Below are 23,519 nucleotides of genomic sequence, written 5' to 3' on the forward strand. Positions count from 1 at the left end.
AATTGTAAATCGACTGAACTACATACCAAATAGGTTTAAGTCTATGAATTTGTAACGATATTGTAAGAAATAACTTCAGTGGTCACCTTTGCAGGGTAATTGGAAACCAACTGAAAACTGGGGAAAGAATCAAATATTTAAATTGCTTTTTCCACATCATCTAGAGCAGGGGTCAGTAAACTGTTTCTGTCAAGGGCCAGATCTTTTCAGCTCTGTGGGCCAATTATGGCCTCACTGACAACTACTCAATTCAGCCCTTGCAGTGCAAAAGCAGCCACTGACAATATGCAAACGAATGGGCATGGCTGTTTCAATAAAACTTTAATTACAAAAATAAATATTGGGTTGGATTTAGCCTGTGGACCTCAGTTTGCTGACCTCTGATCTAAGGTAACTAATAGTTGATGAGGGGTAGTTTCTTTCTTTTTTTAATATTTATTTATTTATTTGGCTGTGCCAGGTCTTAGTTGTGGCACATAGGATCTTTAGTTGCGGCATTCAAACACTTAGTTGTGACATGTGGAATCTAGTTCCCTGACCAGGGACCAAACCTGGGCCCCCTGCATTGGAAGGGCAGAGTCTTAGCCACTGGACCACCGTGGAAGTCCCGAGGGGTAGTTTCTCTTTTAAAAAATATTACAGGGCTTCCCTGGTGGCGCAGCGGTTGAGAGTCCGCCTGCCGATGCAGGGGACGCGGGTCCGTGCCGCCGTCTGGGAAGATCCCACATGCCGCAGAGCGGCTGGGCCCGTGAGCCATGGCCACTGAGCCTGCGCGTCCGGAGCCTGTGCTCCGCAACGGGAGAGGCCCGCATACCGCAAAAAAAAAAAAAAAAAAATTACAGCTGATAGATGAAGAAGTAATGATACACATAGACTATCGCCATTTTGAAACTGCTCAGGAAGCAATGGATGTGGGTGATGATCTTCAGTGGCTGTTAATATCACAGAGAGACAACCAGACCTTAAGTGTCTCACAGTGTAAGGACAACATCTATGACTGAGTCTTGCAAAAATAAGTTAAAAAGTAAAATAAAGTCTATAAAAGTCAATTTACAGAACCAAAAAGATAAAAAATAAAATAATAAATTAAAGAAGAGAGAGAGAACCTTGAAGCTTGATCAAGAATCTAAATCCAGCTAATGATTTTCAAGAACTACAGGGGACAGAAAAACATGTTTAAAGAAACCCTGGGATTGCATTTAACCAAATCCAGACAGACAGTGAGAAACTCCAGTAATCAGATAAAAACCTAAAAATCCTAACTAGGAAGTTCTTTACATCCTATGAAGAACACAGAACAGAATGTAAACTCTGCGACCTCAATATTTCACAAGATTTCAAAATCATGTACCGTAATTTCTTGATTAATCATTGATTGATGCTGCCACAAAAACTGTGAAGAACAAACTATTATCTTTTAAAAAGGACCAAAAATATCTTGTTCCTTCATCTTATTCAGTATTCACAAATATGCTATAGAGAACAGAAATAATCTAGCAACTCATAGAGCTGAGAAATTGTTCCTGTGTTAAAATGTCAAACTTTAAAAATGTGACCAACACACACACACACACACACAAAATATTACTCAGCCATAAAGAAAAACAAAATTTTGCCATTTGCAGAAACATGGATGGACTTGAAGGGCATTATTGTTAAGTGAAATAAGTCAGAGAAAGACAAATACTGTATGATATCACTTATATGTGGAATCTAAAACATACAGCAAACTAGTGAATATAACAAAGAAGCAAACTCTCAGATATAGAGAACAAACTAGTGGTTACCAGCAGGGAAAGGGAAAGGGGGAGGGGCAATATAGGGGTAGGGAATTAAGAGGTACAAAACACTGTGTATAAAATAAACTACAAGGATATATTATACAACACAGGGAGTATAGCCAATATTTTATAATAAGTATAAATGGAGTATAACCTCTAAAAATTGTGAATTGGTATGCTGTACACCTGTAGCTTACATAATATTGTATAGCAACTATACTTCAACTAAAAAAATGCAAAAATAAATAAATAAAACAAAAATATCTGACCACCAGTCTGGCCACTACCACAGTGATAACTGTTTCTGGCAAAATACATCAGTAGATGCTAAAACCAGCAGGCGAAAGTTTGATGAGAAACGGGATATCTACATAGTCTCAAAGTATCTCCCCATAAGACACTTATTAATTACAAAAAGGAAAAATAGTAACTCTCTTGGAGAAATCTGATAGACCAACTTTTAACCAAGTGATCAAAATTAACACCACGTATAATGGGGAAAAACAGACGGCACCGCTTAGGAGAAGCATTGAAAAAGACATCAATGCTGCATCAATTATGCAGTTTTGTAGCTCAAAATAAACAACCTGAATCTACTTGAAGAAACATCATTAAAAAAAAAAAAGTTCAAGGTCTTACAAAATAAATGGCTTGTATTCTTAAAAAGTCAACACAAGAGACAGATCAAAAAACTGTGCTGGGGCTTCCCTGGTGGCGCAGTGGTTGAGAGTCCGCCTGCCGATACAGGGGACACGGGTTCGTGCCCCGGTCCGGGAAGATCCCACAGGCCGCGGAGCTGCTGCGCTCGTGAGCCATGGCCGCTGAGCCTGCGCGTCAGGAGCCTATGCTCCGCAGCGGGAGAGGCCACAACAGTGAGAGGCCCACCTACCGCAAAAAAAAAACGAAACAAAACTGTTCTACGACTTCCCTGGTGGCGCAGTGGTTAAGAATCCGCCTGCCAATGCAGGGGACACGGGTTCAAGCCCTGGTCCGGGAAGATCCCATGTGCCGCGGAGCAACTAAGCCCGTGCGCCACAACTACTGAGCCTGTGCCCTAGAGCCTGCGAGCCACAACTACTGAAGCCCGTGTGCTACAACTACTGAAGCCCGCGCGCCTAGAGCCTGTGCTCTGCAACAAGAGAAGCCACCACGATGTGAAGCCCACACACTGCAACGAAGAGTAGCCCCCGCTCGCCGCAACTAGAGGAAGCCCGTGTGCAGCAACAAAGACCCAAAGCAGCAATAATAAAATATAAAATGTATAAATAAATCTTAAAAAAAAGAAAACTGTTCTAGACTGAGGGAGACTAAAGATACATGACAACTAAGTATAACACAGGTCTTGGGGCCATTCCAGACACCCCCCAGCCCCAGCAAAATTTTTTAATGTTTTTTTTTTTTTTTACTTCAAAAGACATTTGAGGGCTTCCCTGGTGGCACAGTGGTTAAGAAACCACCTGCCAATGCAGGCGACACAGGTTCAAGCCTTTTTCCGGGGAGATCCCACATGCCGAAGAGCAACTAAGCCCGTGCACCCCAACTACTAAGCCTGCGCTCTAGAGCCGATGAACCACAACTACTGAGCCCACATGACACAACTACTGAAGCCCATGCGCCTAGAGCCCGTGCTCCGCAACGAGAAGCCACCACAATGAGAAGCCCGTGCACGGCAGCAAAGAGAGACCCCCGCTCCCCACAACTAGAGAAAGGCCATGCAGCAACGAAGACCCGATGCAGCCAAAGGTAAATAAATAAATTTATTTTTAAAAATGTGTTTAAAAAATTTTTTGGGTCACTAAACATCTTAATCAAGTTGTAATAATACTGTAAATTATTTTGATGACATTTCTGATTTCTTTCTATATCTCAAAGATTCATCCTATGATATTTAGTTTTAGCCTTGGAAAAATCCTGGTTTTAAAACACAGTCCATTCAGCCAAAATGTAATTCAGTGACCCTCAAACACTACCACTATCCCCATTTTGCCTAAGAGGGCCCTAGGGCACAGGGGTACACAGGCAGACCATGGCTGGGCTAGGGTCCAAGGCCTGACTGTGGCCAACTCCTAGTCCCAGACCCCTTAGCCACAAATATCGCTGGTCAGTGGAGTATGCTTTTCTACCCCTCAAGCCTCGGGCTTCTCTCCACCATTCCTCTCTCCTCTCTTTTGGTGCAAGCTCAAAGGAGCAGCTTACTAAGGTGTTCTCCCCATCTCTGGACTTTCTCACCATCCCCTCCTCTTCCTGCATTAACTTTCCTTAGGAGGCCCGGGAACATGCCCATGAGGATGATCTCTTTCCCACTCCAAAGCTTCAGACCAATGTCTCTCTCCCCGACAATCATTTTATTAACAGAAACGCTTATGTTGTAAAGTAGAAGTACGAAGTGTTTTCATCTCACGAATCTCTAAGACTCCCGCTATACCTCTCCTCTATGTATCCCGTCTGGAAATGTTTAAATAGATGATATGATTAATAAGCAATGACTGTATCTAATTTACATACAAACTAATATTCACACATGTACAAGCAAGTGGGGCTGGTCAGGAGTGGAAGTAGGCAGTAGACCAAGTCAACAGATGCATATACCAATATTGCATATTGTGGTATCTAAGATCCAAGTTTAGTACCTCAAGATGTCAGAGGAAAACACAAGGGAAACTGAAGGGGAAAAACATAGATTACATGGAGCTGCACAGCACAGAAAAGCAAAGGAAGATTAAGATCGCAACAAATACCATCTCTGAAACTATGAAGACACCAACCATTAAGGCTCTGAGTCTACCCCAGGCAGAAGCAGTGACTACAAGTTCCTCCTATTAAAGGGCTGGGAAGGCCACTGAAAAGAATGAATGCAGAGATGTTACTCATTAGTCACTTTTTGTTCACACACCATTTCTTTGTTATCTTGCTCCAAATGGCATTTTCACATTAATTTGGCCGTCCACTTTCAGTAGAGGGGAAATTGCAGCATTGTGATTGGAACGATGGCTTTACGACCTTCTGGAGAGGTGTCTCTGGAACCCTCGCTTACTCTCTCAGGCTCAGCTTCCTCGTGGATAAAACAGAGGTGGTACTATCAGATGTGGTAACAGTTGTAAATGGTGTGATACAGCACCCTGGACCACTGCAGGTGCCTACAAGGCTGTTTTTTTTAAATATTGATGTTTAAATATTCATGCTGTCGACATTCAACAAATGTCTATGAATCATTTATCATGGGTCAGGTGTTCTAGTTTAATAAAGAAATACTTTGAGATGCATTTTCTCCATAGCATGGCTTTCTGCCAGGGTTGCTGTCGATCTCCCTGAGTAGTGGAGAGGGTAAAGCTCCAGGGGGTGCAGCTGAGCTCTAGTCCTGTTTCCATCACTCATAATTGATCTTGGGCAAGCCTACGATCTCCCTGAGCTTGTGTTTCTCACCACTGGCGTGAGCTGGATGGTCCCTTCCAGCTCGGAGGGCTGCAGGGTACCCATGTGGAGTCCCCTGCACAAGAAACTCAGGGAGAAACCCCCAATGCACTCCTAGAAGGTATGTCTTATAAATCCAGCTGACTCTAGTGACTCTGGTATATAATCTTTGGAATTTACGGAAACAGTATAGTCCTAAAAATATCAGAAATCACTACTGCCAACAAATCTGGACTTGTAAATTGATCAGCTTTTCTTTTCTTTTTTTTTCTTGTTGGTTATTTATTTTAAATACAGTAGTGTGTACATGTCAATCACAAACTTAACTTTTCATACTGCTCATTCCTACTTCTTTTGCTTTTCTTCCTTATCATCAGATCCATCTATTTCTTAATCACAGTTACTATCTCATATTTACATCTTTGTTTTTCCACACAACACACTTTCTATAGATATTCCTACAAATAACAGCCCCATCCACGTTATGAAGTATATAAGACATTTATCTCGCCAAGATTAATGCCTTGTAATACACAGATCTCCAAGAGGGCTTAGATAGGACCCCCAGCGCCTCCCCAACTTCTATTAACCAGACTTGGAAGCCCCTTATTACTCTTTCCACCATGCTACTGTTTTCAGAAAGAGACCACCTGGAAGATAAATTTGGTAAGTGAATAAAAAGGTATCAAATTACCTGATTCCTAATTTCAAACCATCTTACACACACACACACACACACACAGAGAAAAGGGGTGGTGGTGGGGACTAACACATTCTCTGCAATTCTCTGTAAAAATCTAGTATTTATTTCTTTAACAGTCAATTTACTCAGAGTTACAGGTGATTGGGACTTATTTTTAACTTATAAAGAACTTTAACAAAAGCAACCAATTTATAAAATGTTTTATAAAACGCACAATAAGGAAATAATATTTGCATACTTGGTTCACCAGAGCTTGGTCTGTCAACCAAACTACGTTGTAATCCAAATTGCAGGGGTAGCGAGCAAGCCTGCCCCTCCCACCTCCTTCCACCCCAAAGACACACTTGTGTATTCTTCCAACCTCACTGATCTCAACAGGAAAAAACAGTCCCCCAGTTCAGAAAAGTTCATGTCTCTGTTAACAGACAACCACTTTTTCTCTGAAGGAAGGTAACGTGGCGGTGAAATTCCTGGGGCCGCCACCTAAAGGTTATTTGATGCCTGTAGAGCACAGATAGCACTGGACGAAGAACTTCAACCAAAGCCGCTCACTCACTTACACAACTGTTTATTTGGGAAGGTACCTTCCCAGGTCCGATTTGTAAAGTTGGAACAAATCTACCTGCCCTCCACCCTGACTGGTAACTCACGTCAGGATTTCTGAACTGGGAGACAAAGGTCAGCTGCCCTTCTCCCAAGAGGGGGAGGAGCTAGTGACATCAGGCATGCGTGGAAAGCCACAAGGGTGAAATGGGAAGACCCAGCCTTGGCACTGACAACCAAGTTAAAATCTCTGTGCTGTCGATGACTAGTTGCGTGACCCTGAACAAGATACTTGACCTCTACCAGTCGGTCTGCCCAGCAGCAAAATGGGAATAGCAAGTATCTACTTCCTTAGGTCAGAAGCAATGACAAATGTTAAGGTTTTAGCAAGCATTGCCAAGTGCTTTCCCAATGCAGTGGGCTGTCAACACCCTTCAGGAACAGCAACTAAGAGCACCCAGTTCACCGTACATTTGCCAGCACTGAACAGTCTCAGTAAGACAAAACCTTTGTTAATTTGGTGGCCAAAAAATAGTGCTTATCTTTATGAACATTTCTGACTACCTGGGAGGCTGAACATAGTTTCACATAAGTAGTAGGCGTTCGTAGTTTCTTTTGTGAATTTTTTGTTTACACTTATTTTCCACAATTGGGGTGAACACTTGCAGTCTTGTTCCTCCTCTTGAATGGAACAGATTTCTAAACTGCTGTAACAGTTTGAAAGTGTATGTGTGACTTCATTGCCTGTCCTGAGAGCTCCAGGTGACTGGAGTTATCGTCCCTTACTACTTCCACAAAATCTCATGAAAAGGGTCATGTTCAGGAAAACATCCTTATGATTTAATTTTCAAACTTTGAAATGTATTTGTAAACTAAAAGGTCATTTTCCCATGAAAATCTGTAGGCTGTACACATAATGAAAAGGAAAGACTTAGGATTCTGAACCTAAAACCTTTAGAACCTTAAAGCTACCTGGCGATCGAGGGATAACTCAGCATCTCAGAAAGGAGCTGCCCAGTGCCCCAGAGTTGTTCCCTGGGCGGCACACACAGTATAGAGGAAAAGGCAAGCCCCCTTCACTCCCCCCATGTCCCTTCATTCCCAAATGCCAAGGTTTTGGAAACTGCAATTATTTCACTGCTCCCTAAATCCAATCCAGTTTGGGAGAGAACAGTAACACATGGGACTTATAAAAACCTCCTCTAAAAATACATTATTAGATTAGCCAATATGGGGCAATTCTCTACATGCTTTTTTTTCCCAGTCCTTTCCCATCCCCAATAACTTAACACATGCCAACATCTGTCCCTGACTGAAAATGAGCTGTGTTTTGATCCTCACCTCTATCCCCCTTCAAAGTCAGCCAGCTCTAGACAATAAAAAGAGGAAAAATTTCCCAAGTGTGTCATATCTTTCAATCAATGCACAAACATCTCATTATTCACATGTAGCTAAAAGGTTCCCAACAAGTTTGGCTTTGTAACTGGGTACAGAGGAAGGGCCTGTGGTCTCCCTACTGCCAACAAAACCCCAGCCAACTTGCTCTTGGTTTTCACTGATAATCCCAAAGTCATCTAGACAACCAATGCACTCCCCCTCGATTTCTGCAACTCCACCTCTGCGTTTTTTTTCTACATCCCCTTCTTCAACGCTTGGGCTCACCCGCTTGGGCTCACCCGCAGAGCCGAGAGAACAATACCTACTGTTGGTGGGTGGAGCCACGGAGCATCTCCATCTATTAGGGAAGAACACTGCCTTCGTCTGGAAGCTCTCAATCTCATCTCTTCCTCCTCTTCCTCCCCATTTACCCTCCACCCTACCCTACCGCTAGTACAAACAAGCTCCCACTCCAGCATCCTACATGGACTGTCTCCGGAGCCTGCAGCCCTTCCCATCCCTCTCTTTGCCACAGCCCATCTTCTTAAATGGGTTGCCCAGAGTCTGGTTTTCCAGCACCTTCCAGGTTACGGGAGATAGAAAGTGAAATGTGTAAGGCAGGAGGCTGCTCGCATGTGTGGGAGTCTGGTGTGGGTTCTGGCTGAGGAGTGAGGGACGGGCCACACGGCAGGACCAGTCCTGGTTACAGCACCTCGACACCCGACGAAGAAGCCTGAGGCTAGCATCTCTGCCTACCTACCGTTCTCATCATCACTTGCCTGGAATACTGCTCTCTGCAGGCACCAATTACTTCCTGATTAGTGAATTCCCAAAGCTCCTTTTGAGTCCTCAGTCCTCTTCTCCCCTCTCTCTGTGGCATCTGACATTAAGGAGCACCCGCCCCCTTCCCTCCCCTCCAGCTTCCGTGCAGTCGCAGTCCCTAAGCTCTCCTCCCACCTCGGCAGAGACCCCTTTCCATCCTCCCTCAGTGACTTCTCTGCTCTGAGCACCCCTTCCTTTCTTCTCCTGCTCCCTTGCATCATCCTGTTGCTGAAGCTTCAACTATTCCCTCAATATCCCCTCAAACCCAGTGCCTCTCCAACGAGACGGAGCAGTTCCTCTAAGTGAGACCCTCTGACAGACCGCGTGGGCTGTTATTGCTACAACAGTTCATAAGCATCTGTCCAGCACTGGGGAGGCAAAGATGGAGGGCCAGGGCCCCACTTGCCAGAAGTCACACCCCGTCTCCCAGGCTCAGACACCAGGAGTTGACTGCGACATCAGCCCCTTTCTCCCTCCCTCCCTCCCTTCCATCCAATCCACCACCTCTTCCCATGCAAACTCAAGCAACCCTGCCAGTCTCCCTCATGCTACCCTTCCTTTCCATTCAGATACTCTTAAGCCCCTTTCACCTCGCCCCTGGCCTCCTGCGAGTCTCCCAAGCATTCTAGCTCCTCCCAGGTCCTCTCCCCACAATCACTATTATCCTTTTAAGCACAAGTACGAGTCACATTATTTCCCAGCAGAACTTTGGATGGCACTCTGCTACTTCTTGAATAAGGCCAGATTCCTTCACTGGCATTCAAGGTCTGGCCCCTTACCCTTCCAGGCAAATGGAAAAACTTGCATTATCCCAAATGGCCCTGAACTTCTACCCCACTCCATGCCTTTGCTCTCCCTGTGCTGGCTTCTACCTTCAGATGTACGTGCAGGACTTCCGCTTTTCACTCTAAATACCTTTGTACTGTTCAAATTTTTTTATAGTTAACAAAAATTACTTTGAATTAAAGAGTGATGAGTTTCAGGGACTAGTCTAAAACAACTTCCTTTACCTGCCCTCCTTGACCATGCCAGCCCAAGACAATTTTTCTTTTTATTCTGAAAATTCTTCTCTGAATTTTATTGACTCTTAACGTGGACTTCCTGTTATAGTGGTTGGTACTAACATCACTTCTTCCTAACTCGATTTTTAGGTCCTTCAGGGCAAAGCTGGGTCTAATTCAGCCTAACTCCCACAGTCCCTTAGTCATTGCCCATGATAGGCCTACAATAAATATCAGAGGAAGTCAAGGCGTTATGACTTTTTTTTTTTTTTTTTGCGGTACGCGGGCCTCCCACTGCTGTGGCCTCTCCCGTTGCGGAGCACAGGCTCTGGACGCGCAGGCTCAGCGGCCATGGCTCACGGGCCCAGCCGCTCCGCGGCACGTGGGATCCTCCCGGACCGGGGCACGAAACCGCGTCCCCTGCATCGGCAGGCGGACTCTCAACCACTGCACCACCAGGGAAGCCCGCGTTATGACTTTTATCTTAAGGATGCCAATCTGAATTTCCCCAGTTTTAGCAAGTAAAAATGGACTCTTAAGTTGAAATATAGGATCTTTACATTATGCATTTTCCAATGAGTTAATCATTTAAATTCCTTTTTATGCCACAATTTTTTGGGGTAACTTTACACATCACTGTAAAGGCTGGAACACTCTGTATTGAAGGTTGTGTGTGTGTGTGTGTGTGCGTGTGTGTGTGTGTGTGTACATGTGCTGGCCTACTTTTTCAAGATTCCCCAGAAGTAAGATCACTAAAGAATGAGACCAACCTAAACCTCTCCAAAATTGTAACAAGAGCAAGCAGGTATTCTCTGTCAGATCCACCCACCCAAAGAAAAAGGACTGACAGGGTTTGAGTCCCTCCACAGAGTTTGTCATCAATTGTCACCCCAGAAATCTAAGTGCCAAAACTTCAGCAACGCAGGCAAGGCCCTCGTAAATGCTCATTCCATGTGAAAAGCCCTCATTAAACCCTGAGTTATATTTAGAGAAAAATAGAACAGAAGTTATATTTAGATGAAATGGCTTAAAAGAACTTTCCCAAAAGCAGCATGTTTATACCGATCTTCCAAAAGAAGAGGTTTTATCAATACTTGGCTTTTACATACAACTCCTAAAAACCAGAAGACGTCTCTATACGTACACAAAGATTTCTGCTTGGACTCCTTTGTGTCAGGAAGGAAACAGGAGCACCCAGGATATCAGCAGGACTGCCCATGGGAAGCAGTGGGATGCGAAGGACTTGTTTGGAGGACAGAGTAATTTCCTACAGAAATCTGAGTTGTGATGGTCTGAGAAATCTATGAATAACTTGGTGCTTGAGCTGCACAAAGGCAGCTCTAAAATGTATACACTGGACCCCAAACTATAGATTTCCTCAGCAACCCTACCTGGAAGTGCTCTTTTCCAAAATGTCATTAGCACGCACACTGTGGTCACGGTCGAACGCCTGTCACTTTGCTGCTCACTCGCTGAACCACAAGCTGCATTTTCTTTGTGGCTCTGATTAGTCCAACTATTTTTGACATCTGCTTTCTTCTGTGCTGACTTACATTTTCCTAACCAAATTCTAGTCAACAGCACCAAGGTGGTTTAGTGAACTGGTGAAGCCTTTTCATGAATGAATGTATAATTTCGTGTGACCACTGGAAGGAGTGAAAAGTGACTTGTGGCCGTTATTCCTCTCCTCACAGGCCACAGGGTCCCCAGAGCTCCAGATGAGAATGAATCACGGCTCAGAGGCTTGGCACACACCCCGGGTTAAGGGGACCTCTTCTCTAAAGAGCCTCAGGAAGAGGCCCCTTCCCAGCCTCCCAGCCAAAGCAGAGTGGAGGGCAAAGGTAATGAACAGGGAGGAGATGGCCAGACTGGAGGACTGGCCGGCCCCCAGTTGTCCCAGAAGGAATTTTGCCAGTGGGTGAGGGTGCTGGAGCCCTGCTGCTATTCCTAGAGTCAATTAATACTATTCCTAGGGTCAATTAATACCCTGAGAACGCTCCAGCCAAACCTCACGTTTGCCTCTGGCCTGGTATTTCCAGAAAGTGTTAGGGTGTAAGAGAACTAAGGTCACCCAATTTTATACCACTTATAGGCCTTAGAGCAGCAAGGACTAAGGTTGTGAAACTTAGATGCGAAACCAAAAAAGACTTAGGCTGCTAAAAGAGAGACCAGATCATAGAATCCACCACCCCCCTCACCCTTCAGCCACCTTCCTCCCCCTTCTCCCCCCCCATATCTCTCTATCAATACATTCCTTTTACCAGGCAGGGACCCCTACAGAGGCCCACTGTCTGCACCTATAGTTTGCCTACAGTATCACATTAATATAATCATTAATCACATTAATATAATCATCCAAAGGAAAAGCATCATCTCAGTCCTACAGTCCAGACAATCAAGTGCTTAAGTGTTTCCTCCCTTGCTTTCCTAACAGTCATTGACGCCCAAGGATAGAGTCAAATTAGCAGGTTCTACTGAGCTGATCTAACGGCAGGAAACTTCAGTAAACTTTGTAACCAGGCAGGTCAAAATACCATGACAGACACATAAGGGGCACAGAAACAATGGGGGCATTGAACTTACTTTTCTGCAAGGGCAATTCATCAGGGAGGCAAGATGGAAACAGGAGAGTGAGGCAGGACATACTAGGTCCCGTATGAAGGATCAACAGGGAGAGGGTGAGTGTTCTTGGAGGCTCAAAAAGGAGGACAGTGACATGGGCTCAGGCAGGGAACAACTGCAGGAATGAGCAGGGACAGTCAAAAGCATGCAGAGGGGAAAGGCTGGCTTCCTCAAGGAGGGCTCCAAAAATCCCATGCAGGCCTGGATGCAGTAATCAGGAATAGCCAGTACCAAAAAGAAGCAGCCTTTGGAAGCTCTTAGTCAAAAGTACATGTAAGATGGTAGAAAGAAGGAAGGGTGGTAGAAGATGGTAAAAGAAAGTAGGGGACTGACACAAACAAAATCTGTCCCATTTGGGCTCCTGAGGGGGAGGGGAAGAGCAGCATATGAAGACTGGCAGTCGTCACCATTCAAAGAGGAAGAATCAAAATGCCCTGGTGAGAAAGGGGAAAGGAATAGCTAGCTTGAGTGAAAGAATTAGTCATATTTGGAACATTTCTGGCGACTTTACCTGCACCAGGACATGGATCGGTGCTGACTCACAGAAATGCCAAACTCCTTTTCCCAGACAACTAAAGGTAAAATGGAGAAAAGGGACTCTGATAGTGTAGTGACCTACCTTTTCACACACACACGTACAGAAACCCTACTAAAACTTTCAGAACTGAGCCACATCTGCGGACACGGAAGAGAATCTGTGAAAACCTGAACGACGTTACTGCAGTTTGTTTTGCTCAACTTTTACTCACACATTTTTCTTTTAACATGAATGAGAAAAAGCAACAGCCAGATGCCCGCATCCAGCTCATATTCAGGACTTACATTCGGGAGTTCCCAGGATGCAACAAGGCAGGGCCAAAGGTGCAGGGTCTTCCCTGCTTGAAAGGAGAGGGCTGTGCGGCTCCACTCTGCTCTCGGTTGGCCAGAGTCCCCAACCTCCACTCCCACACCCCAACCGGCCGGCAGAGCGGCCCCACTGAACCGGCGGCAGATGTCTCCACTCTCCACCGACCACTGTACCATGACGGCAGGGATGGTCCATTCAGCACCAGCGTTTCTCAGGCAGCCCTTTAACTATGATTATTATTTAAGGACAACTTGAGCATAAAGTGAGTTTGTCGGGTCAGCTCTTAAGGCGCCAAACACCTTCCACCCCGAATCAACAACAGCACGAACTGGCGGGCACTGGGAAACCGGGCAGGGAGCAAAGTGAACCACTACGGCGTGCAGGCGCCCAAGCAGCAGCGCGCAAGAGCCTGGCGCATAGTAGGCAGGTGTTCACTCAAGATCTGCCATCGGACCTAGCACCTGGGCAGCGGGCCCTCGGGTGGGGTGGCAACTCAGGGGACAAAAAAGCCTGGCCAGCCCCGGGCTGTGCCCCTCGCGACGCGGGGGGCGGGAGTTAGAGCCAGGGAGGGGGCGAAGGAATCCGCCCTCATTTGCACGTCGTCTGGGGCCCGGTCAATTTGCTTAATCACGGCTCTAAATGCCAGCGCGCAGCACACAATGCGCGCCCATTAACAGGTTTAAAGTGTCGCAGCGCTCGCTTTAAATGAGAAAAGCCGGCAACAAAGGGCGAAAAAGCCAAGTTCCTCAACTTGAAGAATGCCTCGATTCGCCCTCGAAATCATCTCGGCGAGTTTAAAATCCCGAGCTCTACAGAAAAGTTGAGGCCCCCGCGCGAGGGCTGGGGGTGGGGAGGAGTGTGTGTGAATAACCCGCCACGAATACTGGGTTTCTTAGGAACGAACTCACAGCCGCCCAGCGAAACTGGAGTCGTGGGGCAGCGTCGCCAACCCTGCTCCCCCGGCCCCACTGCCCAACTGCCAGGGAAAGCTGACCGATTTCCAGGAAGGAAGCGAGACCCCACACACACACACACACACACACCCGCCCAACCGGCACAAATCCAAGTTTCCCTTTAGTGCGGGCAAAGAATTCTGGAGACCAAGGAGGACCCCAGAAGTGGACCCCAAAGCCGCTCCCCAGCAAAAGGGGAGCATGTAAAGGCACTTTCCTTTCATGCAGGCACTGCCTAGAGCAGCCTAACCCTCGACCGCCAGAGTAGTTCAACCCCGTAAGCAAGTTCTGCCCAGGATCCTCACGGGACGGCCCCATCCCCCATCCCCCACCCTGTCGCCGAGCCCGGGGGCGCATCTCGCGGGCCCCGGCCGCCCACCCGCCCCGGCGCAGCGGGACGGGCACTCACCGTGCGCGCTCCTCCCGGAGACAGGGGTCCGTTGGGGAGGTACGGGCTGCTCAGGTCCGGTATCATCAGGAACGGGTACCCAGGGTAGGGGGGACCCTTAAAGAACGCGCCGTCCTGGGGCCTTCTCACTGCGGGCAAGACCAAGGAGGGGGTAAGGTCGGGGTCCCCGGGACAGCGCCGCGGCTGGGGACCCGGAGTGGGGACCGGAGACCAGAGCGCCCCCCACGCGCGCCCCAGGACTGCTGAGGCCGACAGGGGCGGAGAGCAGGGGCAGGGGCACGGCCACGGGGGTAAGGGGTACCGAGATCGGCCGGAGATGAAGCCCCGAGCGCCGCGGGGCCGGGAGTGGGGGCTGCCGGGGCCGGCACTTACCTTCGGCAAAATAGTCCCGCGGCTTCTGGAAAGCGTCCCGGGCGGGCTGCGGACGCCTCTCCGCCTACGGAGGAGACACAAAGGCGAAGGCGGGTGAGCGAGCGCGGGGCTGGGGTCCCCCGGGGCGGCCGCGGAAGCCTCCTCACCTCCGAGTCCGAGCTGCTGCTCTGGTTCTCCGACTCGTTAACCAGGGACGACTTGACTTCGTCCAGGTCCCGCTGCGCCGAGGCGCTGTCGCTGCTCGGCTCCTGCTCCTCGCCCCCCTCGTCCTGGAAGGGGATCAGCTCGTCGTTGGCCCCGAGGTCATCCCCTCCGCCGGCCGCCCCGGCGCCCGAGCCGCCGCCGCCGGCGCCTCCCCCGCCGCCGCCGCCGCCGCCGAGCTGGGGCATGGTGGGGCCGCGGGCCGGGGCCGCCGCTCTCGGAGCCCCTCGCCGCCCGCGCCCGGCCCGGCGCCCGCCCCTCCCTCCCTCCCGCTGGCCGGCCCGCTCCGCTCGCCGCCGCGGCGGCCGCAGCAACAAAGTTTGACAGGGCGTGGCCCGGAGGCAAGCTGGGCCGGCGCGGCCGGGCCGGGGCGGGGGCGGCTCGGCTCGGGCCCCACCGGCAGCGCGGAGCCCGGGGCTCCCCAACTCGCTGCCGCCGCCGCCTGCTCCGCCGGGGTGTCCCAGCGCCTGGCCCGCCGGGGAGGGGCGAGCGGGGAAAGGGAGGAGGGACCGGCGCGCGGGCCAGGGGGGCCGGAGGGAGGAGCCCTGCTGCAAGCTGACACCCGCGCGCCTCGCAGAACCCGGAGAGCTCCGGCGCGCACACACTCGCATTCACACTCGCCTGCCGCTCGCTCACACCTTCCGGGGCTGCGCCTCCCCGCAGCTTGCACCGCCCTCGCGCCCAGACTCGCCCAGACCCCCTCCCCGCGCCCTACCCTGCACCCCCGCGGCCCTGTCCCCACCCTCCGGCCGACCGCTCGGGTCCCGCCCCCACCCCTAGGCATCCCCTAACTTTCTTCCCGAGAGCCCCCAGAACTCCGCACCGGCTCCACACCCTCCCACCGGATCCGCGCGCCGGCGGGCGGCACTGCCCCCTGCGGGAAAGCTTCGGACCCACAGACCGGCCGGGGACACTCTCGGTGCCTGGAGACCTCGCAGCGCTGGGTCCCTCCCTGCCTGGTCGCCCTCGCCGGCTGCGTAGGGCACAGGATTGGGGAAATATATGGCACCCCGGAATATGCCGGGCGGCCTCCCGCTCCTCTTTCCTGTGGGGTTCCAACGCGCCCCCCGCCCCAGTTCAGGTTTTCGACTTTGTTCAGGTGTCCAGAGTCACCCAAGCTGAAATCCCAAAGATCACCTTCTCCCCATAGCTCCGGACTAGGTCCTTAATCGAATAACTCACGGTCTTGGTTTCAGAAAGAATTCGGATTTGGTTCGTTGAGAAGGAAGATTGTCTGCCCAGTGACCTTTGAAGCGTTCACGAAGCTGCCTCGAGAGCCAATGAACGTATGAAAAATGCCCGACCAGCCTCATGCTTAAAGAAATGCCTCCTGTGATAACGTTAAAATATCATCTCTCCACCCAGTTCAGGAAAGTTTGAAAAAGTGGATCTTGTGTCCTCCATAGTGGGGAACTACTGGTGGGAGCGTCCGTTTTAAAACCAGACTGGAAGGCAGAATGGGAGTACTTAAAACTATTTTAAACGCGACTTGCAGAGGAGTTTTACCAGCGATGTGTATACGTATGGTCAAATTCACAGATACAAGAAAGTTCAAAGCAGCAGGGAGGTTGGTGAAAAAAAGAGTTCTGGGACTTTCTTACGGTGAGAGTCTGTGCAACAACTAGCCCAGGAGAATGAGGCCCCTGCACGTAAGGATCCTAAAATGATTTTGGAGAAACACCCTTAAGTGAAAATGTATATGGTACTCACTCTTCTTTTTTGTTCTCTAAAAATGACATACCTGTGTTTACTTTTTCATGGAAAGAAAGCCTGAGAAGACGCACGCCAAATTATTATCAAATATTTCTGGGAAGGGGGATAATTGAGAGGAGAGGGACAGTTTTGTTTTCTACTTTCTACATATTTTATTGTTTACAGCAAGCAGATGTGACTTATCTATATTTTCACACAATTAGTACATGAATATAGTTTCATAAAACTTCAAACAACAGAGATGCATCTTGAGAAAAAACTAAAAGTTTCTCTTCCCCCCACCTCCTTCCCACACCTCCCTCCAGTTAATCACTGTTACTAGTTTGATGTACATCCTCCCAGACATCTTAGGCAGTTGTGTACACCTGTAAACACATATACAAATATTCAGGTTTACTTTCACGAAAATAGAATTATACTGTTCATGTTATTGCATGATATTTCATTTTTACAAGTTTTTGAAAGTCAGAAGGATTTTTTCATGTGGTCCATAAACATGTGAAAAACCTATCGTATTAGCCTCCCATGGTTTTGCTGTAACACATCACTGCAAACTGTGCCTTAAAACACCAGGAATGTATTCTCTCACTGTTCTCGAGGCCGGAAGTCCGAAATGAGTTTCACTAAATCAAAATCAAGGTGTTGGCAGGGCCATGTTCCCTCTGAGGCTCCAGGGAGAATATACTTCTTGCCTCTTCCAGCTTCTGGTAGCTGCCGGCATTCTTGCGATCTCATCACTCGTTTCTGCCTCTGTGGTCACATGGCCTTCTCGTTTGTCTTTGTCAAATCTCTCTGCCTCCTTCTTACAAGGAAGGACGCTGTGATGTCATTTAGGGCCCACCCAGATCATCCTGGATAATCTCCCCATCAAGATCATTAACTTAATCACACCTGCAAAGACCCCATTTCCTTATAATCACACCTGCAAAGACCCCATTTCCTTATAAGGTAATATTCACAGGTTCCAGTGATTAGTACACTGATCTTTGGGAGTGAGCCATTATCAACCTACCATACCCATCAACCTCGAAGAAATACAAATTGAAACAGCACAGAGATACCATTTTTCATCTATCAGATTGGCAAAGGTAGAAAAGAATAGCAACACCCAGCTTTGGCCCTTGTGCTGAGAAACATACAGCTGCTGGGCATACTCTTGTGTAACATTTCTGAAGGGAAGTTTGGCAATACCTATGAAAATTTTTAAAAAGTGTAAACCCTTTGACTCACCTCTGTGCTTCTAGGATTTTATACTAAGGAAATAACAAGGTACACTAGGAAGCCTGTAGAAGTGTCGTTATCACAGTGAAAAGCTAGAAATAACCTCAAGGTCCCCAAATAGGGAAATGTTAAATAAAATCATTTTATTTGGGACTTCCCTGGTGGCACAGTGGTTAAGAATCCGCCTGCCAATGCAGGGGACACGGGTTTGATCCCTGGTCCGGGAAGATCCCACGTGCTGCGGGGCAACGATGCCCATGTGCCACAACTACTCAGCCTGCGCTCGAGAGCCCGTGAACCACAACTACTGAGCCCGCGTGCCACAACTACTGAAGCCCACATGCCTAGAGCCTGTGCTCTGCAACAAGAGAAGCCGCTGCAATGGGAAGCCCGCCCACAGCAACAAAGAGCAGCCCCCGCTCACCGCAACTAGAGAAAGGCTGCGTGCAGCAACGAAGACCCAACACAGCCAAAAAAATAATAATTAAAAAAAAATCATTTTATTTAACATGATTTTTATATATTTTATTTAACATGGCGTGAAGGCCAGCAGGTCTCCCTGGGATCTGCAGTTGAACTAGATGGGGCAGAGGAAGATAAGAATGAAGGTCAGCTCACAGAAAACAAACTTATGATTACCAAAGAGGGAAGAGGGGGGAGGGATAAATTAGGAGTTTGGGATTAACGTATACACACTACTATATATAAAATAGATAAACAACAAGGGCCTACTGTATAGCACAGGGAACTATATTCAATATCTTATAATAACAATGAAAAAGAATCTGAAAAAGAATATATATATATATATATATATATATATATATACACACACATATGCCCGTATGAATCACTTTGCTCTACACCTGAAACTAACATTGTAAATCAACTAGAAGTCAATAATTTAAAAAAAAGAATGAGAGTCAGCTGATGCTGTGCCTGGGCACTACCACAGTAGTCACAGCTGTCCTTGTTTTACCTACTTGATAGGTTACAAATTCCCTGGGGCATAAATCATATCCTGTGCGTATGTAGCACTCCATCAATAGACGTTGAATTAATGAGCAAACGTATAAATGAACTCACATCTTAGAGGAAGTCCTGAGGTGTTATAGAATGGTGGAAATAATAGTAATGGCCATTATTCAGTCACTAATTTATACGTTAGTTTGAATGCAACAAATTATTGTTCACCTACTATGTGTCGGGTATTGTGCTAGGAGGCACTGGAAACAGCAATGGACAAAATAAAGCAAAACCAAATACTTGGGAGGAGGGATAAATTAGGAAGTTGGAATTAACATGTACACCCTACTATATATAAAATAGATAACCAACAAGGACCTACTGTATAGCACAAGGAACTATACTCAATATTTTGTAATAACCTATAAGGGAAAAGAATCTGAAAAAGAATCTATATCTATATCTGAATCACTGTGCTGTACACCTGAAATAACACGACATTGTAAATCAACTATACTACAATTAAAAAAACAAACAAGCAAACAAAACCAAACACCGCTGTCCTCATGGAACTTATGTTGTAGTGGGGGAGAATTTATTCAACATCTACTATGGTTTCTCTCAACTCTTGTCCCTTTGTCTGTTATCACTAATTTGGCATTTACTGATATATATTGAACTGTGAATCATATTTTCATGTATGTGTGTGCCGCCTCTAGAGCCAACTCTTATACTGAGTGGACATTGCACAATAGATTGGCCAGGGGTGAGTAGAGAGAGGGGACTAGTTAAGGGGTTAATGTAATTGTTTCGGCTTGATCTGAACTAGGGTGGGCCAGTGAGAATGGATTGAGGGGAGGGATCTGGGGCTCTAAGAAAATTTATAAGGAAAGGTCAAAAGAACTTGCATATTGGGCTTCCCTGGTGGCGCAGTGGTTGAGAGTCCGCCTGCCGATGCAGGGGACACGAGTTCGTGCCCCGGTCCGGGAAGATCCCACACGCCACGGAGCGGCTGGGCCCGTGAGCCGTGGCCGCTGAGCCTGCGCGTCCGGAGCCTGTGCTCCGCAACGGGAGAGGCCACAACAGCGAGAGGCCCGCGTACCGCAAAAAAAAAAAGGTCTTGCATACTGAGGAAAGGGGGATCTTCTAGGGTGACTCGGGTTCTAAGCCAAGGATGACTGAGAGAACTATACGTCACCGACTTAAAGAAAACCAGGAGGGGCTTTGGGGTTATTGGTAAGGAGGGAAGATTTTTATTAAGTAAATTTTTATTGAAGTTAAACATACATGCACAAAACTGCAAAAAAGTAAGTGCACAGCTGAATGAATTTTCACAAATGGAACACGTCTGTGTAACCCCCACCAAGAAGAAGATTTAGAACGTTAAGAACAATCTTCATGCTCTTCTCAGTCTTTACCTTTCCCTAAAAGTAGTCCCGATTCTGATACATATCACCATAGACTAGTTTTGCCTGTTTTTGAACTTCATATAAGAGGAATCATACAGTATTTTTATCTTCTTTTGCATAACCTTATTTCTGTGAGATTCATCCGTGTTATTGCACGTAGCCGTAGTTTTTCTTTTCTTTTTTGAGTTGCTGTATAGATTATGTCATATAAACACACCACAATTTCTGTACCCATTGTTTTGTTGATGGATGTTTGAGTATTTTCACATTTTTTGGCCAAATGATGCTGCTATGAGCATTGTTCTCTACATTGTTGGATACTCACTTCCATTGAGTCCTAGGAGTGTAATTGCTTTATCTTGGGATAGGCATTTGTTCAGCTTTGTTAGATTTTGCCAATGAATTTTCCAAAATGGTCATACACCAATTTACACTTCCACTAATAGTATACAATAGTTCCATTCCTCCACATTCTTGTCCATACCTGGTCTTGTCAGTATATATTTTAATAGCTTTAGCCATTCTGGTTGGTGTATATTAGTAACTCATTATGATTTTAATTTATATTTCCCCAAAGACTAATTTTGTTGACTACCTTTTCATATGCTTCTCAGTTATTTGGATATTTTCTTTTATGAAGTAACTGTTCAAGACTTTTGCCTATCTTTCTCTTGGGTTGCCTGTTTTTTTCTTATGGATTTGTATGAGTTCTTTATATATTCTGGATATGAGGATCTTGTCAGACATGTCTAATACAAATATTTTCTTCTAGCCTGTGGCTTGCCTTTTTACTCTGCTAATGATGTCATGTGAGGAATAGAAATCTTAAGTGTAATATAGTCCGCTTTATCATTCTTTCCCTTTATCTTAGTGCTTTTGGGTCCTGTTTAAGAAATCTTTGCTCACACCGAAGTCATGAATATATTCTCTGTTATGTCCTAGAAACTATATTGTTTTACATTAAGTTCAGATCTATAATCAATCTGAAATATATCTTTGTGTATGGCTTGAATTAGAGGTCATGGTCCTCCCCTCCATATGTATGGTTGCCAATGCCATCCTTTCCCCTTTCATTGCAGTGGCACCTTTATCATAAGTGTAAGTGTGGGTCTGTCTCTAGATTTTTCCCTTAGTCTATCTGCCTAAACTGGCACCCATGACACATTATAGATGTGTAACAAGTATTGAAATCTGTTAGTGAAAGTCCTTTGACTGTTCTTCAAGATCATCTATGCTATTTTTGGCCTTTTAAATGCCATATTGTTTTATAATGTAGGTTTTATTATTATTACTGATGTATAGTGAGGCCAACAGATCAGGAGATGGCTTCCTTTGAAAAGATAGTTTGTTACTCACAGTCCCAAGAGGGTGGGACATGCCAGCCTACCCAGGGCCACATGGAGAAACACCAGGGTTCATTAGGAGGCAGAAGGAACAGGGAGAAAGCATGGGCAAGAATCTTTTTTGTGGTTTTCATGGGAAAGAAGAGGAGAGGCAGGGTAAGCAGGCTAAGCAGGTTTGGGACTGGCTTGCTTGAATAATTTCAGCAAGCTTTGGTGTATAGACTCTGTCTTGAGTTACCTGGTACCTGGCTCTGGGATCATTAGGGCAAGGAAGTATTGGCCTAGAGTAGAAGAGCCCGGTGAGAGCCTAGTAAAGATGGTGGCTGTGGGGGTATGGGTGTTGCATTGTTTGATTTGGACATGAAAGGCTCATTCGTAGGAGGGTCATTTGCTATCTCTAGGAATTAGCTTGCCTTGGGAGGGCAGTCTCTCCTGGATTAGCGAGGCCCCCGAGATATGAAAACGGCATGAAATATAGAAAATAAAAAACATGATTAATACACATATAAATTTTAGAATCAGCATGTTAATTTCCACAAAAAAGATCTGCTGGAATTTTTTTATTGGCTTTGTATACTGAATCTGTTGATCAATTTGGAAAGAATTAATATCCTATAATATTAAGTCTTCCCATTGATGAAACCAGAAAATTTTTACTTTTTCATATTAATTGAGGTTTTCTTTAATTTCTGTGGGTGATAATTTTTAGTTTTCTATGTAGAAACGTGCATATCTTTTGTTCAACTTATTGCTAGGTATTTTCTATATTTTAATACTATCTAAATTGTATCTTTTATTTCATTTTCTCATTATTTATTGCTGGTATGTAGAAATACAATTGATTTTTGTTATATTAAGCTTGTGTTATATTGAGCTTGTGTTATAAAATGAGTTGGTAATTATTCCTGCTTTCTCTATTCAATGGAATAGTTTATATAAGATTGTATATTAGTATCCTAGGGCTGCCCTAACAAAGTGCCACAAACTGGGTGGATTAAAACAACAGAAATGTATTCTTTCACAGGTCTGGAGGCTGGAAGTCCAAAATTAAGGTGTCAGCAGAGTTAGCTCCTTCTAAGGGCTCTGAGAGAGAGTCTGTTCTCTGGGTCTGATGGTGAATTTTGTGTCAGCGTGACTGGACCACAGGGTGCCCAGATAAAATATTATTTCTGGGTGTGTCCGTGAGGGTACTTCTGGATGAGATTTGCATTTGAATTGGTGGACTCAGTAAAGCAGATTTCACTTCCTAATGTGGGTGGGCATCATCCAATCCATTGAGGGTCTGAATAGATCAAAAATCAGGGGACAGGAGGATTCGGTCCCATCCAGCCTGCCTGTTCAGCTAGAATATTGGCGTTCTCCGGCCCTTGGACTGGTGTTTATACCATCAGCTCCCCTGGTCCTCAGGCCTTCAGACTTGGATTGGAATTATACCACTAGCTTTCCTGGGTCTCTAGCTTATAGATGGTAGAGGGTGGGTCTTAGCCTCGATAATCACTAGAACCAATTCCTCATAATACATCTCTCTTTTTCTCTCTCTCTGTATCTATTTATCTAGAGATAGATCGATTGATCTAACAATTTATCTATGTCTATATCTATTTGTATTCCTATTGATTCTGTTTCTTTGGAGAACCCTAACTAATATACATTTCTCCCCTAGCTTCTGGTGATGGCCAGCAATCCTTGTTGTTCCTTATCTTGTAGACACACCAATCTAATCTCTGCCCTCATCTTCACATGGCATTCTCTGTGTCTTCACATGGCTGTCTTCTTATAAAGACTCAAGTCATACTGGATTAGGGGCTCATCCTACTCCAATGTG

At 46.2% G+C, this 23,519-nt stretch overlaps 1 protein-coding gene across 1 annotated transcript in view; it reads right to left on the bottom strand.

Moving 5' to 3' along the window:
• The window catches only part of TCF7L1 (transcription factor 7 like 1), a 158,861-nt gene extending 143,281 nt beyond the window's left edge, over window positions 1-15,580 (bottom strand). Inside the window, exons 1-3 of the mRNA XM_027129208.1 lie at window positions 14,988-15,580; window positions 14,842-14,905; window positions 14,470-14,597 (exon numbers count right to left, since the gene is read on the bottom strand). Of these exons, the coding sequence (XP_026985009.1) occupies window positions 14,470-14,597; window positions 14,842-14,905; window positions 14,988-15,230 (435 nt within the window). The 5' untranslated portion in view covers window positions 15,231-15,580. The remainder of the gene's footprint in view (window positions 1-14,469; window positions 14,598-14,841; window positions 14,906-14,987) is intronic.
• Window positions 15,581-23,519: the final 7,939 nt, after the last annotated feature.

This window comes from Aethalodelphis obliquidens, unplaced genomic scaffold (assembly GCF_003676395.1).
Source record: "Aethalodelphis obliquidens isolate GAN/ISIS:26980383/991018 unplaced genomic scaffold, ASM367639v1 scaffold35, whole genome shotgun sequence".
NCBI classification, from domain to species: domain Eukaryota; kingdom Metazoa; phylum Chordata; class Mammalia; order Artiodactyla; family Delphinidae; genus Aethalodelphis; species Aethalodelphis obliquidens.